Genomic DNA, 17,263 nt, shown 5'->3' with positions numbered 1-17,263 from the left:
AGGCCACGAGTGAAGCTATGACTACAGAGATACGGAGCCAACTTTAAGACAACAACAACATCAACAAAAATCTAACAAACCAGAGAAAGCCCTGAGTTCAAGCCCCACACAGAAATAAAAACCTTCAAATGTTTAGACCATAGGGATGGTCTAAAAAAGTGAAACTAGATTTGATATATGTTTTTCACACTTATCCTTTAAAGTTAAAAATGTACCAAGACTCCGAAATAACCCCCAGAGTCAAGATTTGTCTTTCTGGCACAGCATAATGGCTTTAAACAGGAAATGAGTTGTTAGCTTGCCCTGTGTAGTCTGTCCATCTGTCCACTGTCTCACCTTTGTCTTCATGTTCCAGCCCTGCCAGCAGTGCGTAGAATATGTGATAATTTCTTTCCCCAGGATTTTGCCTCACTACTCGGTTCTGTGGAGAGAAATCAAATTTATATTCAGGGAGGACGTCCCAATTATTGAATGGCTACAAATCATTATTATGGGGCAATATGAATTGAATCATGTTTACTTACTTTTTCTAATAAATCTTCATGTGAAAAGCAATGTCAAGTCAAGGAGCAAAAGAGAGATGAGGAAAGCTGAAACGATGTTTAATTTCTTATCCTACATTGTCCCCTGAACAACAGCTCCCATCTCCTCTGACAAGGTAACAACACCTAGGATCTAAGAAAAGCAGAGACCAAAGCTCTCCTGGCCCCAATTTACTTACTGTCAGAGTATTTAGATCAGCACCAAACTATATGGGAGAACCGAGTTCAAGCAAATACCTCAATGTAATGACTTGGTTTGAATGGATGCCCAAAGGTACATGTGCTGAGCCTTGGTCTTCACTGTAGGCATGTTGGGTGTAGAGGAGGCTTTGGGAGATGGTAGAGCCCTTTAGAATTTGGGGTCCACAGATGAGTGGATGGGTAAAATGTGATACCTGTGTACAGTGGATTTTTCCTCATCCATTAGAAAGAAATGGAAATGGATGGGCCCAGAACAAATCATGTCAAGTGAGGTAAGCTATGCTAAGAGAGACAAATGGCACATGTTTTCTCTCTCATATGGGGAAGCTAGAGCTAAAATATAACTTGACATGGTAACCTATACAGGACTCTAGAATCTAAGCATTCATCACAGTCAGACTAAAGGAGGATACTTGTAAGGAAAGAACACCTCTGAACATTAATAATACTATTTATCTAAACAAATTCCAGGAAATGGCAACATGGGTTTTGGTGGTGGTAATGGTGTGTGTTTGTGGGTTTTTTTTTGAGGGGGGATCCGAGGGAGGAACAGAAAGGGAAGGAGTAAGTGTGAACAAATGTAATCACGCTATTATTCAGAGTACACTATGTGGAGAATGAACTATGTAACTCGTGGACAGGGATGGGAAGGGGAAACGGGGAAAGCAAAGGAAGGGGGTGACATTGTCCAAAATAGAAACATACCCATTACGTGATTATGAAATGGTAATCTTTCTGTATAACACCATCATGACAATAAAATTATATCTAAAAGAGTCGCTGTCCATTGGGAGGTGGTGAGTTCATGAGGGTGTGTTACTGTCTTTACAAGGGATTAGAGCATGGGTTGATAGAAATCAATTTAATCAATTTAGTTGTCTTGATACTCCTCCCCCACCCCCCGCCCCGACTTCTAGTCATGCAGTCTGACCTCTGTCCCTTCCGCTCTTCTCTATGGTGCCATCTGCAATGCTATGACAGAGTGAGGTCCACATGAGTCAGGCCTGTAGGATCATGGACTTCTAGCCTGTAAAATTGTGAGCTAAAATAAACATCTTTTGGGGGTCAGTGGGGCCTGAACGCAGAGCCTAGGCACTGTCCTTGAGCTCTTCAGCTCAAGCCTAGTGTATTACCACTTTGATCTACAGCCCCTTTTACATTTTTTGATTGGTTAATCAGAGAAAAAAGTCTGTCAGGGCTGGCTTCGAATCGTGATCCTCAGATCTCAGCCTCGTGAGTAGCTAGGATTATAGGCATGAGTCACTGGCACCTGGCTATACACATCTTTACTGTTTAAGAAAGCTGAGGTACCTTGCGATTCAAGCTGGGTGGTGTAAAATATTACTGATACACTAGTACACCCAGCTCCTCTTTTCTTTATGAAACACTCAGGAAAGCTACATATCGTGTAACTGCAATAGAATACGGACAAATAAGATGATGAATTCATATGCTCAGATACTAAGATATTTCCAAAAGAAAAATGGTTCTTTATCTGACAGAGTAATCAATAGGCCAAGGACAATACTATTAAAGCGATTTCGAGAACCCATGTAAGAAATGTTTCCTGTTCTTCTTGAATCCCCCTAATAAATGAGAAATTCCCACTGACAGAATCACATGCTGCAGAACACCACCAAATGAAACAGGATACAATCTACAATCCTTCCGCCCTGAATATTGCCCTTCTCACAGATGTTCAGCTGAACAAACTTCCCAAAACGACTGGAGTTGTTGTTGTACACTGTCTTCGCATTGCCGAATGCTTCCATGATGGGGCTGAGGAAGGAATGAGGACAGCGCAGAATATGAATCAGATCAGAAGACAGCAAAAACATTCCTCACAAATGCCAAAATACACGAATAGAAGAAAAACCTGTAACCAAAGGACCGAGGGTTCAAGAAGAGCCAGATCTTCCAAACACTTGCTCAAAGGAGGAGTTTATACTGAATTAAGGAACACGCAGCTAGTTGTACAGGAGAAGGGTGTGGCAGCTGTGGGTAACAAGGGCTCAGCCCTGCACAAGCCTGCTTTGGCTGATATCCATAATGCAGTGCTCGATTAGAAAAGCCTGCCCTCAAATTCTACAAGCTGAAGAAAACCCCAGACCTGGATACCACCCATTGGTTCCTCATCCTGGTAGCAATTCATTGAACAATTTGTATCTTTTCCAATTGCAAGACGGAGTCAGACTATATGAGGCGAACTTTTTCCTAAAAGGGACCAGATAATAAATGTTTTAGGCTTTTCAGACCATGTGGCCTCTGTCACAAGCACTTAGTACTGCTTTTGTAGCTCAAATGCATCCAGAAACAATATGAATGAGGGTGTCTGAGTCCCCCCCAAAAAACATTTACAATTAAAAAAAAAACAGTAGGAAGGAGATGAAGATGACTGGAGACAAACAGTGGCGATGGTTGCACAATAATGCAAATTTTCTTAATGCTACTGAGCTGGGCGCTGAAAAACAGTTACCATTTTAAGTTATGTATGCTCAGCTATAATTTTTAGGTTCTTATCTCCAATTAACTAGAAACAGGCATGTAGCTCAAGTCATAGAGTGTCGGCCTGCAATAAAAAATGGAAGGGACAGCACTCAAAGCCCTGAGTTCAAGCCCCGTTACCTATTCCTTACCCATACCAAAAAGGAAAGATGTTTCAATGCTTGCTTTTGAAAAGAAAAAGAAAGGAAAACAATATGGATTTCAGGCTATAATTTGCCAGCCTCTAGAATAATGGACTGGCAGATTAATTATTACCTATAATGTTCCTATTGGTTCTAAAAACTTGTAAGGCACAAACTAGACAGAAGGCATTACAGAGGACAATTCAGGGGCCATCCACTCTGCTCATACTGAGCCCCCAGGACTGAACGCTGACACAGCCTCTTCTCCTCCGAATGCTATGTCCTCCATCACACAGCAGCTGGAGGCGGAAGCTTCAGCTGAAAACAAGCCTCCAAAGAACAGATCACCCTGGTTCCTTCCACAAACTCCATCCCGGTGCCCCATCGAACCCAGTCCTTCTGAAACATTGGTAGCTGGAGTAAAGGTCTCAGGAGGAAATAGGCTATAATCCACTATCCAGCACCAGTTGGCAACCACTGCAAGTGACCCCATGGTGAAGTGTCAGTAGTAACTTCACCTGGAAGCAGTTGTGACTGAGGTTATTAGAAAACACTAGATGTCAAGATCATTGTGAAAGATTATGTATTTTAAAAAAATCCTAGACTAATTTTAACTAGACTAATTAATTCTAACTAATCCATGACAGGAAGAAAAGTGAATCCCAGTGACTGGGAACAAGGAAGTTGATAAAGGAAATACCTGCTTTCAAGAATCGCCTGTTCCACGCAGGACGTCTTCTCCTTTAAGGACAAGTCCAAAGACTGTTGGCTGATGACTGAGAGAAACTTAAGGATCAGCTTGGTGCTTTCCGTTTTACCTGCTCCACTCTCACCACTGCAAGACACAGCACAGAATTTAGAGCTTCTAAGACACATTTTGTTTAAACATCCAGCTTCATCAGATCAACTGCTGGCAAAGGGAAGGGGGAGGTGGCATGGGGAAGGGCGAAGGTGGGAAGGAGAGATGAAAATGCTTGTTGTAAAAGAGCTGGAGAGAACGCAAGCAAAACTCCTTCATTCTGCAGGACCCATGTCTGGTCTTGCATGAGCCTGGCACATCTTATATACACAATGCCTGGCTTATTACCTTCCTACCAGAATGCCATCAGTACACAGTGTTCCTCATACGGCTCTGCAAGATTTCAGATTTTCCTTTGTCCCTGAGTATATCCTTAATACATAAATAGCACTCTCTTCATGGCAGAAGCTTGTTAAGGAGTTGTGTCATGAGTGAGCACAGAAAATGTAACACAGGTAAATCGGCTGGGTGTTCTGAACACCAGCTCTGTCTGATTCTAGTCTCAAGAAGGTCACACATTAGTGATGAGGGAGTCAGAGAAAAAACCAGGCAGAGAGGGTGAGACTGTGGCCCCGGTGGAGATAGTTCCGCTTCTTCCTCCTGACAACACTGACAGACCAAGGGCTCCGCCCCTTGAGTAGGATGATGAGCCAACCAGATGCCAGAGCAGGCAAGCCTGCCCCAAGCCATCTAATGGGGGAATGCGAGACCGGCAAGCTGACTGCCAACTTCTGGGTTGCCTTCTCCCTGTCTTGCCTTGAAAAGTCTGCCCTCCCTTCCTGTTCCTGTCTGGGAGGTGGGAGGGCCAGACTTCCCTGGCTCTTCCAGGCAGGAGTCCTGGTGGAGTGGGACACCAATGTGCCAGTGGCCAAGAAGCTCCTCTGCATCTGACGCTCTTGTTCAAATAAACTCTCTTCTGTCTCTACCTTTCTGGCCTCACAATTCTTCTTCTAATTTTTTTTTTGCCAGTCCTAGGGCTTGAACTCAGGGCCTGGGCACTGTCCTTGCACTTTCTCAAGGTTAGAGCTCCACCACTTGGGCCACAGCACCACTTCCGGCTTATTCTATGTATGTGGTTCCTATGAGTCGAACCCAGGGCTTTGTGCATGCCAGGCAAGCAATGTACCACTAGGCCACATTCCTGGGCCCCTCATAATTCTTTATTTGGTGAAGAAAAAGAACCCCAAGCCTTTGTATAATATCAGTGATGAATCAAGCTCAATGGTTCAAAACCAAAGACAAGAACAGAGGCTGGGAGGTAGTTTCGTAGCTAAGTGCTTGCCTAGCAAGTACAAGGTCCTGAGTTGGATCCCCAGTGTCAAAAAAAGAAGAGACAAAAAAAAAAAAAAGAAAGAAAGAAAGAAAAACCAAAGACAAGACGAGCAGAAAGAGAAAATGGACCATCAAGGTCACCTTAAGAGAAGACCTTCCCTGAAAGAAGTAGAGAGCAGCCAAGAGACACGTGACGGTCCCGGGGCTACAGAAGAAAGTATGGAGATGAAAGAATTGGTAAGGAAAAGCCCACAGAGTTTTCTTTATGTAGTATATAGGAAGAACAGGAGCGGCATCAAGGCCAAAGTGCACAAGAAAGTTAGAGCAAGAGGGTGAGGAGCAGAGGCCCTCAGTGTGGGGTTCACAGAGTGCTAAAGAGAAGCCCTGTGGTGTGGAAGCCTCCGGGCATTATCAGGAGAGGAGTGATGCTGAAGACCTGGTGAGTGATGAAGGAAATGACTCAGAGATGACATCCCCGGCGCCAGGCTGGACCCCCTGGGCCCTCAGGGACTCTCTGCTGGTCCAGGTCCACCACAGTCATCCCATCCTCTGGTGTGGCATCTGGGCCGGGCCTGGGAAGGTATCCTGATTCCTCCCAGAGAAAACATCTGGTGAACGTGCCAAGGGCGGCTGGCCAGGTCTCCATGCCCACAACAGAGACCGGCAGACCTGCAGACAGCAAATGCCCCAGAATCCATGCCTATCTTGAGATCTTAAAGCAAAAGCCAAGAAAACCACAGATAAGACTAGCAGGAGTGGCTGAATTCATAACATAGACACTGCTCTGCCTTGGGGTATTTGAGATAATAAAAGATACACACACTCTAGGCCAGGTTGGCTGGCACGTCCATTATCAGCACCCAGGATCTTCTAGTACAGGGTGGGTTAGCATTCCTCTCTACAGGCCTGGTCCCAGCACAACCCCATGCTTAGGGATTATCTGACAGTGATGAACAAAATGAGTAACAGAAAATTCCAAGAAATATGCCAATAACTCTGGGCATTCCAGAAGACATAAAGACCTAAAAGTGGCTGATGACTGAATGAGAGATGAAAAGCGAGTCTAAAGGGACAAGTTCTCTGGCTAAAATGGGTGAGGAAGAAACTCGCAACTTTCCTACCTCTTTCTTCTTCAGCACAGGGAAGAAGCTGACATTTTTACCTTCCCTATAATGTAGAGAGATTAGAAGAGAAGGTAGTTTTTGTTGTTGTTGTTTGTTTTTTTTTTAAAGGCCAGGTACCACTGGCTCACACCTATAATCCTAGCTGCTCAGGAGGCTGAGATCTGAGGATCAGGGTTCAAAGCCAGCCTGGGTGGGAAAGTCCACAAGAATCTATCTCCAATAAAACTACTCAAAAAAGGCAGACATGTTGCTGTGGTTTGAGTGGTAACGCACTAGCCTTGAGCACAGAGACAGACCCAGGCTCTAAGTTCAAGTGTCAGGACTGGAATGGAAAACAAAACAAAACATCCTCCCCTACCCCCTGCAAAAATTCTGGCACTGGTGGCTCATGATTATAATCCTAGCTACTCAGGAGGCTGAGATCTGAGGATCAGGGTACAAAGCCAGCTCAGTTGGAAAGTCTGTGAGACTCTTATCTCTAATCATCAAAAAGCCAGAATGGAGCTGGGGCTCAAGTGGTAGAGTACCAGCCAGCCTTGAGTGATAAGGCTAAGGGACAGTGCCCTGGCCTTGAGTTCAAGCCTTAATACTGGCACAAACACACATGAGTATGCACATGTACACACATGCGCACATACACACACACACACACACACACACACACACACACACACACACACACACACACACACACCACGGAGCTGAGAAATGGCTAGAGAAATGGGAGGAAATGCAGAAGGATGAACAGCCAGATTGCTTTGAACAAAGAAGAGGGACAGCTTGCTGGAAAAGGGATAGGTTACAGAGTCCAGAACCAGATTTACAGCTTTTACTAAGATGGAGCAAAGGATCATACTAGAAATTTCTGAATGAAAATGGTATTCATTATAGAGGAGGAACAATCAAGAACTCAGAAACAGCTTGGCATCTTCAGAAAGGCAGGGGAGAAGCGCTGGAAAGGAAAGGTGCTACACCCTACCCGCACTAGCGTGCTTGTCTTCTACCACTGTGCATTATTTACTGGCAGCTTTTTAGATCCAGGCAAAAATTAAGACCCTTAGAGTCTACCTGCTGCCTGTGTTTATAAATCAAGTTTTGTTGGAAGCTGGTCTACCACAACTATTTACATTTTGTCTTTGAGTGCTTTTGAGCTGCAAGAAAAGTTATACAAGGAAAGGTACGTCAAGCCGCTAGGTATGGCAGGTACCTTATTCATGTAATTTCAAAGTCTCTTTTCCATCTATTTCAGCTCAAACTGTTCAGAAAAACAAAACAACAGAAAAACAAACTGAGCATGCCTAGAAGTGCTCCTGTCCTACCTTTCATCCTTTGAATCTGTGCACTATGACCTTTGGCTGAGCATGCATGCGCAGAAAACTGTCTGCCATCTTTCCTTTCTGAACTAAGGCCTCAATTGAGTATGCTCAGAAATACGTGTGTGTGTGTGTGTGTGTGTGTGTGTATGTGTGTGTGTGTGTACATGTACTATAAACAGAGCATGTGCAGGAACACCCACCCCCAAAGGGTTTTCCTAGGTGAATGTTAGGCTTCTTAAAGAGCAACATCTTACTCTATTCAGGGAAGCACTGTTTTAAAACCACCTCTATATTCTTCTTTCCTGATGCAGGTAATAAATCTTTTTTTTTTCCAGTCCTGGGACTTGAACTCAGGGCCTGGGCTCTGTCCCTTAGCTTATTTTGCTTATGGCTAACACTCTGCCACTTGAGCCATGTCTGGCTATGTTTTTCTACTTATATGGTACTGAGGAATCAAACCTAGGGCTTGAGGCATGCTAGATGACCACTCTACCACTACGCGACATTCCCAACCCAGTAATAAATCTGTCTCCATTCCCTAACTCTTGGATGTGTTTTTGTTTTGGGCTTTGTATTTACAAAGATACAAACCCATTATCCTCAGTGACAGTCTTACCCACAAAACCTAACGTGTGTGTGTGCACGCGCACGCTTTGGCCCCTTATACATTAATTTTGTTGGCATTTGATGCTCAAACATTTCCCTTTCTGTGAATCAAATTTCCCTGAGTCACAGGATTTTCTCAAACTATGAATCACATCACTTTTTGGTTTGCTAGAAGACTTGGGAAACTTTTCTAGGGCTCAAGGAATTAAGGCTGTGATCTTGCACAGCGTCACAGAATCTAAAGTTCAAATCCCGGCACTTTTAGCTAAAAGCTAAAGTCCCTTCAGCAAATCAGTCACCAGTTCTGAGGCCCAGGTTTCCCCATAGAAAACTCTTGAGGCTGCTCAGAAGATTTCAAGTTCCCTTTCTCGTCTCTCACCTCACCTCCTCGTGTTCTGGGGGTGTATTATGTGACCACGAGCTAGGCACGTGTCCTGTTTCTGCCTTTCTAATTTAGGCTTGTGTGCAGCATTCCATACTAGACATACTTCTAGAAACAGAAAAGACCAAACACCCAATTATCATTCCAGGATATCAAAGACACAGCTCAGAAGAAACTGTTCCAGTTCAGGGAAAAACCAAAACACAGGAAGCAAGCAAAGATTCAGAAGCATGGGCCACACCTAGTGATTCTCTCTGATGGACGGCTGCCGAATGCTGGGTTTTTATTGGCCCTAGGCTTGCGCACCAAGGTGCAAAGACAATTAGCCCCAGGCCTTTCCCACAGGGAGACAAAATTATGGGAGTTCTGCACTAGGCCAAGGCCAGAACAAATCAAAATGGAGTCCCCCATTTGTTTAACACCCATCTATATTCAAATGGAGGATTTAGGGAAGTTGGTGGACTGAAACTGGCTAGGTTTTCCTGAAAACAGGAGACTCCTCCACTGTAAGGAAGTACCCTTTGCTTCTATGCTGATAAACAAACAAACAAACAAGATACCCCACGACCTGATAAACCCTGATACTAACCTATTATCTTTAATCCAGTAGGTTCCCTTCTTCCCATCTGACAAACCCTCTGCTCCACTATTTCCAGGGGGACCTGTTATTTCACGAAGCAGAACCGAGGCTACTCAATTCATAATATTCAGGGAAAAGCTAAATTGAGGGCTGAGGGTGTGGTTCAAGAGGCAGAATGCCCACAAAGCAAATTTCTCACCCTGAGTTCAAAACCTACTTAATACCACCACCACTATACCAAAGAAAAGAAACTAGATCTGGGCACCAGAGGCTCATGCCTCTAATCCTAGCTACTCAGGAGGCAGAGATCTGAGGATCTCGGTTTGAAGCTAGCCTGGGCAGGAAAGAAAAAGAAAGAAAAAGGAAACTACATTAGGTCTATGAATGCATTTGTATCTTCTGACACCACCTCATGGCTCTTAAAAGTCCTAAAAGTACACACGTACACACACACACATACACACACACACACACACACACACACACACACACACACACACACACTGATGAACTAAACCTTGCCCATGTAATATGTGCAAAACTAAAGTCAAGGTCAAAATCAGATAGATGTACAAAAATTCTTGTTAAGTTTTAAATATATACATACTTCTATTTTATGTATCTTAAACTGTAACAGCATAAGCTCCTATTTATGCATACACAAAAAATAATACAACTTTGAAATAAAAATTCAAATAAAAATTTGAAAGGCAACAATCTTGAAAACAAGATCAAAGAAAGAGGCATGGATTAGAAGCCTAGAGCTTGGCACTGCCATCACACATCTTGGGACTCTGGCCAAGTGATAGAAAATTAAGCCATAAAATTCTGCTTTTAAATAGGCTTATTTCCCAATTTCTTTACTTGGGCAACTAGAGTTGAATTTCTGATTCTGAAGACGTTGCAAGATTTTTAAGTGGTAATTCATGTTGTGTCCACCAGGAGGCAGATTAAGTCTAAGAAAAATCAAAACAGGGCCACCAACCCAGACCCGGCCATGTTTACTCAAATTCAGTTCTGTTTTCTTCTTCCTCCTCCTCCTCCTTTCCACCTCCCCCCCAGCTTTTTTTTTTTGTCTGTTGTGGGGCAAATTCAGTTTTCTTTTAATTCTCATAACTCCTCTCCAAAGAAAAGAGGAAGAAGAAAAAACCCTGCCAGAAAGATTTATTAAAAACAAAATACATTTTGATGAGAAATTATTATTTACCCTTTTTTTCCTGAGTTAATTTAGAAAAAAATTATAGCTACTGTTTCACAAAAAGCACTATATTCAGGAGCTTTCTGTTGGGGACCCTCAGCCAACCCTCTTATTTTCAAATATCACAGTATGTAGCATGAAAATCCCAAGCTTTTTCTACGTTCACACACACACACACACACACACACATACACACACATATGCACGCACGCACACACCATGCTTATTTTTTTTGCTTTCTTTCTAAAGTGCTCTGCTTAGCTAGCAATCTATTACTCATGCTTTTGTTTTTCCAGTGAAAGATATAAACACAAGCTACTAATAGTGACAGCTATCTAATGTGGACAATAATTTAATATTTTTAAAACACAGTTCTCTTTCTGTTATTCTTCTGAGAAAATAACCAACTCCAAATTTTGTACGGAGTCTTAAAAAAATTCACAAGTCAGGTGTAGTGACAAACACCTGTTATCCTAGCAGTGGGGAGGCTGAAAAAGGAAGATCAGCACTATTCACATAGTGAGACATCGGTTTAGAAGACAAGTCTACACAGCCACACGGCCCAGTCTTATCCTGTGTTGGAATCTAAGCAGGGCCAGCCTAGTTGGTATAAAACAAAAATCCACGTGTCTTTATAAGTCACGTTATTCTTAAAAACTCTGTTGCTACTTTAAGCAAGCAGAAGGCTTCCCTTTGATGAACTGAAAAATATCATGGTCCCTCTGTGTTTACTGAATGCACTGATAGTCAATAGAAAGAGCTTCTGTAGATGTACTAACACACTAGGCCTGTTGAAGTGATAAAAGAATTAAGTACATCTGTCCATACATTTCCAGAGACTAAATGAATTCAGTCCTTCAAAAACAGGTGATTCCATTTTTTTTTAAAAGAGAGCCATCAACAAGGACAATGGGTAAAGGTGCCCACAGGAACACTGACCCTGCAAGGCTGTTTCTGTGTGGCACCTGTAGATAGTTAAATAAGTACCCACATCAAAGGTTCATTACTTGATGCTTGAAAAGCCACAGCATCCGGCACATCACAATCCTTCAAAATCTGTCAGCCATTATTTCTCATCCATTTTCATTCAAGACACCACAGGGATGGCGTGAGCACCTCTCCAATGTCTCTGTGTGGGGCATTGTCCATTTTCCTTGCCTCCTCTGGCACCTGTGTCCTCCCACACTCACAGGATGGCTTCCTTAGTGGAGAGCTGGGAGAAAGACTGACTGGGCATGCTCAGCTCAGCCCTCTCATCTGTTCTTCTCCATGGAGCTGGCTTCCCGCAGTGGCAGCAGGCACCAGTTACCTGGACAGACCCACAACCAGGTGGCTCTGTCTAAACTGGGCTACACAGGTGGCCTTCCTGATTGGCCAGAAGTCTAAAGATGACACATGGCTGTCCATCTGTCTCCTGTGCCTGACTTCGAACAAATTGGCAATCTAGGAAACAAGGCTTTTTTTAAAAAATTATTATTATTATCCTCACCCACTTTCTTTTCTTTTGGAAATAATACTTCTGTTGCCACAGATAGGACTAGAAAGCCATTTAAAACAGAAGTCAAAACCTTCTCTTTTTGGGGGGAGGGGTAAGAAGGGATCAGTTGTGGGGCTTTTTCACTCAAGGCTAGCACTTTACCTCTTTGAGCCATAGCACCACTTCACGTTTTCTGGTGCTTAAGTGGAATCAAACAGATTTTCCTGCCTGGGCTGGTTTTTAAACCATAATCCTCAGATCTAAGCCTCCTGTGTAGCTAGGATTGTAAGCCATGGGAGATTGGACTGAGACCTTTCACAAAGATGCTTCAGTGTCCTATGGCTCTCAGGAACCACCATGTTCCAAGAATGGCTGCCTGGAAGGATAAATAAAAGAGGTGCTTAGACAAGCCCTAGAGGCCTCCCTACAAATGGCACTTGTTGCCTCTGCTCTGGTTGTCACCCAGGGTGTTACTATCTCTAGAATAGAAATGACAGTTCCCAGTAACAAAGTTTTTGTTAGTGAGACTCCTGATAATTTGTTTAAAAACATAGGCTGCCCCCCAGATTAAAAAAAAATGAAATAACCATTCCTTTGGGCACTGACATATTGTATACATGACAGCTCCTTTCCTATGGTTAATTTTGAGGTGACTTTTAATAGCAAGCATATTCTTATTGAAAAATCTTAACCTGGAGAGATCTCTTTTATTTCTATAATCATATAATTAGAAGAAAAAGAATTATTCAAAAACACAGGCACACTAGCATATAGAGAACATCTTAAATTTGAAAGAATCTGGCAACCAAGCTTTAAAAGCAAATGTGGGGAGGGGAAACAAAATGAGGATGATGGATGGACGGATAGACGGACGGATGCATGGATGGATGGATGGATGGATGGATGGATGGATGGATGGATGGGGGGGGGGGTGAGAGAAGGGAGCGGAAATTCTGAGCAGCGAGCCAGCCCGGTGGCTCCAGGTCAGCTCTTGGGTCTCAGCAGGCCGTGCCCACGGATTCCAGCCGACCCGCGGGTTCCAGGCTGGCTGTGTGCCACGGCCCGGGGCCGCGCGGCAGGGCGCATATGCGCGGAGCCCGGGCGCCCCTGCCCACCCAGGTCCCTGGTCCTCGCCCCGGCTCGGTTTACCTGATGAGCACGCACTGGCTGTCGTGGCGTCTCCACAGGCAGCGGTAGCACTCGTTGGCGATGGCGAAGATGTGCGGCGGCAGCTCGCCCAGGTGGTGCCGGCTGTAGCGCTCCATGGTGGCACGCTCGTACAGGCCGGCGATCGGCCGGTAGGGGTTCACCGAGGCGATGATGGAGCCGATGTAGGTCTGCGGGCAGGCAAGGCAGAGGAGACAGGCTGCGTGACCGCGGGCCCGGCCCTCCCTCCGCGGGTCCCCGCGCGCCCTCCCCTTGCCGCGCACAGGCCGCGGTGCCAGGCGTGCGCCCTCCGCGGCGCCCAGGGCCGGAAGGCAGCACCCGGGAGCGCGGCCGCGCGGGGGGCTCACACCTATCTGTCATCCTAGCTACGTAGGCTGCGATCTGAGAATCCGGGCTCAGTGCCAGCCCGGGCAGGAAAAGTCCCCAAGGCTCTTGCCACCAGTTAACTACCAAAAAGCAAGGTGGAGCTGTGGCTCCAGTGGTTCAGCAAGTGACACAGATGGATTAGGGGCCCTTTAGATCTCTCTCTCTCCTCCCTCTGTCTCTCTCTCTGTCTCTCTCTCTCTGTATCTCTCTCTCTCTCTCCCTCCCCCTCTCCCTCCCCTCTCTCTCTCTGAGCGGTACTGGGAATTGAACCCAGAGCCTCAAGCTGGCTAAACAAGTGTTCTATTACTTCAGCCCAATCTCTACCCCTTTTTCACACTGGCATTCCAGGGCAGGCATCGCCTCATGCCCAGGCTGGTCCAGGCTTCTGTCTTTCCCCTTATGTTTCCCCTCATTGCGGGGGGGGGGGGGGGGGGGGGGGGGGGGGGGGGTGATGTGTGGTTCCCATTCACTAATATGGAGTCTCTCTTTTAGTCCAGGCCACCTTCTTAACTGTCATTCCCCGGACCTCTCCCTCCCCAAGTACTCAGGGCTGCAGTGATTGTGTCTTCACGTTATTCTAAGGCACACAGCAACCAAAGAAGTTTGGATTAGTACTGTATTCATGTGGTCAGATGAGGAAACAAGCACAGGGAGGAAATGTGAAACCAACAACAGCACTGAGAAATGGTAGAGGCAACCCAATTCCAGAGCCTTCTCCAGTTACATTTATTCGTGTGACAGTCGTGCTGAGAAAAACCAAAAGCAAACAAAAACAAAAAAACAAGCAAGGCAGAAAGTCCTAACATCCTGAGAACATCTGTACCATATTCCAACAATTTGTAGTCATTTATAGTCATACTAACTGCCAGGAATTTTGAGCAAAGTGTCCTATGCTTCACACAACTCTTCGAATGTAATACATGTACGTTTTGGAAATAATCTGAACTCAAAATGATTAAAAACATAAATGCTATTACCATAGCAATGGCGCCCACAGGTTTATGCTGAGAAAACTTAAAGCGAATACTCAAATACCTGTATGTCATGTGTACAACAGTACCATTCACACCAGAAAAACAAAACAAATGCCCTTCACTGGATCAATGGATAAAGAAGTTGTGGAATATCTACACAACGGAATATTATTCAGCCACAAAAAAAGGAATGAAGAACTGACACAATTCAAAACACTCTATAATGTGGATGAGGCCTGACAACATTCTAAATTTTAGAAACCAGACATGGATCTAGAGTAAGTAAAGCCACAGAAATAGAAAGTAGTGGTTGCTAAGCAACAGAGACGCGGGGTGGTGGGGGTGGTGGTAGGGGTGGGGGTGGAGGTAGTAAGAGAGTGATGTGCTTAATGGGACCAGATTTTCACATGGGGAGATGCAAATATTTTGGAATTAGAGGTATTGGCAGTACAACACAGTAATGTAACCAAATCTCACTGGATTGCAAACCTTCAAGTGATCAATTTTATATTGAGTGAATTTCATCTCAGTTCAAAAAATAAATGAAGTTAGGTACACTCGACTTATGCTTGTCATCCAGTCCACAAAGGAGAGGAGACCTGGGGGTCAACGTTGGAAGTCATCCAGGGCAGATGAGTCTGGGAGACTCTTATCTCTGATTAATCACCAAAAATCCACAAGTGGAGTTGTGCTCAGGTGGTAGTGTCATTTTGAGTGAAAAGCTAAGGGACAAGCACCCAGTCCCAGCAAGTAAATAAATGAAGAAACAATGTCCTTTTATGAGTAAACGTTCAGCCATAAGAAACGCTGACTCTAGGAAGCCCACTTTCCTCTGTCAGAGCACAGAGGAAAGGAGGTAAGGAAGAGCTGCCCAGAAAGAAAGATGGAAGCGTGGATGTCACTTGTAGCCCTTATCTCTCTATCTGGTTTCTTCTGATTCTGTTAAATGGCAAGCATATTCACATTTACAATGAAATACTTCTACTTTGACAGAAGTCAAGACCATCCATACCAACACTCTACTGTGGAAGCCTACAGAAGAAAGCTAGCACTGGGTGCCAGTAGCTCATGCCTGTAATCCTAGCTATGCAGGAGGCCGAGATCTGAGGATCATGCCCAGGCGCAGAGTTCAAGCCTCAAAACCCACAGCAACCACAGCAGCTGCAGCAGCTGCAGCAGCAGCAGCAGCAGCAGCAGCAGGAGGAGGAGGAGGAGGAGGAGGAGGGCGGCTAGCACACAACCACATCAACACGGCAGGCTGATTGAGGGCTTTCCACTCCACCTTTTGCTCAGTAGAGCAGTTAGTGGATGACTGCGTTTAATTTATATAATTCAGTATTGCGATGTCCAGCTACCATTAATGTGTCTTTAATGAAAAAAAGATTCACCAGTATCTTAGATGTTCTACATGTCAAATGTGGATGACATTTGTGTGAATGTGATAAAATTCTAGGCTGAGCCTTTCTTTTTTTTTTTAATTTTTTTGCCAGTCCTGGGCCTTGAGCTTAGAGCCTGAGCACTGTCCTTTGGCTTGCTCAAGGCTATAGCTCTACCAGTTGAGCCACAGTACCATGTGGTTCTGAAGAATTGAACCCAGGTCTTTGTGCATGCTAGGCAAGCACTCTACCACTAAGCTAAACTCCCAGCCCGCTTCTTTCTTTCTTTTTAAATTTTATTTTATTTTATTGTTGGGATAATGTATAGAGGGGTTACATTTGTCAGGTAGTAGGTTCATTACTTCTCACACATTGATACCCCTTCTCATGTTTTGTCCCTATTGTCCTCCCCCCATCCCCTCCCATCATCTTGTTTCCCCCCTTCCCTTCCCTATTTCAAATATAATATAATATATTATAATATAATATATAAATTATAATATAATATAAATAAACATATATACAATATGCCAGGTAATGAAGTCAGAAACAGTAACAACGTGAGATTAAACCATAAGGGCAAAAAGGAGAAAAGCAATAACAGTACATTAAGAACAACAATCACTCAAGATAAACCTCTTGTCTGAGCCCTTCTTTCTAAAAACACTGATAACATAAAACCATCAGCAAGTCTACACTCCTTTTTTCTTTTCTTTTGGTTTAAGCTTTCTTTGAAGGGCATTCTTTTCTGCTATAATCTTACCACCATGTTCCCATTTGGGGGAAGGAGCTCCCCAGCAGCCACAGATCATCCTTGAGGATACAATTCACTCATTCTGACAGTGTGAAAGACAAAGTCATGGAAATTGGTTTAATAGCTGGAAGATGATATGCACAGCTAGTGACCAAAATGGCTCCCCTCTCTCTAGGGGTTGTATACATTTCCAACAACTATACTAAGCCGCACAGGAGGGTAATGATGTCATGCTCAAGTGTCAGTCAAGCCCAGTGAATTATCATGAAGCAAACACAGTCCCTGACCATCACACACGAGGATGAAGGCTTGCATAAAAATAGGGCTCAAAAGCTGACCCAACTGCTGTACACAAGGAAGCCTTGATTTCCCTGATTTGATGGGAACGGTCTGAAGGGGGCAGCATGTGTCCTTCAGGACAGTGTCAGTGACTGAACAATTTTTTTTTTTTTTTACACCATCTTGGGGCTTAAACTCCGGGCCTGAGCACTGTTCTTGGGCT

General features: G+C 44.3%; 2 protein-coding genes across 2 annotated transcripts in view; both read right to left on the bottom strand.

The window, feature by feature from the left end:
- The window catches only part of Myo10 (myosin X), an 87,994-nt gene extending 87,574 nt beyond the window's left edge, over nucleotides 1-420 (bottom strand). Inside the window, exon 1 of the mRNA XM_090332105.1 lies at nucleotides 337-420. The gene's annotated coding sequence lies outside the window, so the exon portion shown is untranslated. The remainder of the gene's footprint in view (nucleotides 1-336) is intronic.
- Nucleotides 421-2,326: 1,906 nt separating this feature from the next.
- The window catches only part of LOC150064652 (unconventional myosin-X-like), a 101,268-nt gene continuing 86,331 nt past the window's right edge, over nucleotides 2,327-17,263 (bottom strand). Inside the window, exons 4-6 of the mRNA XM_090332106.1 lie at nucleotides 13,274-13,461; nucleotides 4,071-4,205; nucleotides 2,327-2,522 (exon numbers count right to left, since the gene is read on the bottom strand). Coding sequence (XP_090188232.1) covers nucleotides 2,360-2,522; nucleotides 4,071-4,205; nucleotides 13,274-13,461 — 486 coding nt within the window. The 3' untranslated portion in view covers nucleotides 2,327-2,359. The remainder of the gene's footprint in view (nucleotides 2,523-4,070; nucleotides 4,206-13,273; nucleotides 13,462-17,263) is intronic.

Source organism: Megascapheus bottae, chromosome 4, assembly GCF_031878675.1.
Source record: "Megascapheus bottae isolate mThoBot1 chromosome 4, mThoBot2.hap1, whole genome shotgun sequence".
NCBI classification, from domain to species: domain Eukaryota; kingdom Metazoa; phylum Chordata; class Mammalia; order Rodentia; family Geomyidae; genus Megascapheus; species Megascapheus bottae.
The sequence above is the reverse complement of the archived record's forward strand: the minus strand, read 5'-3'. Positions and strand labels throughout refer to the sequence as shown.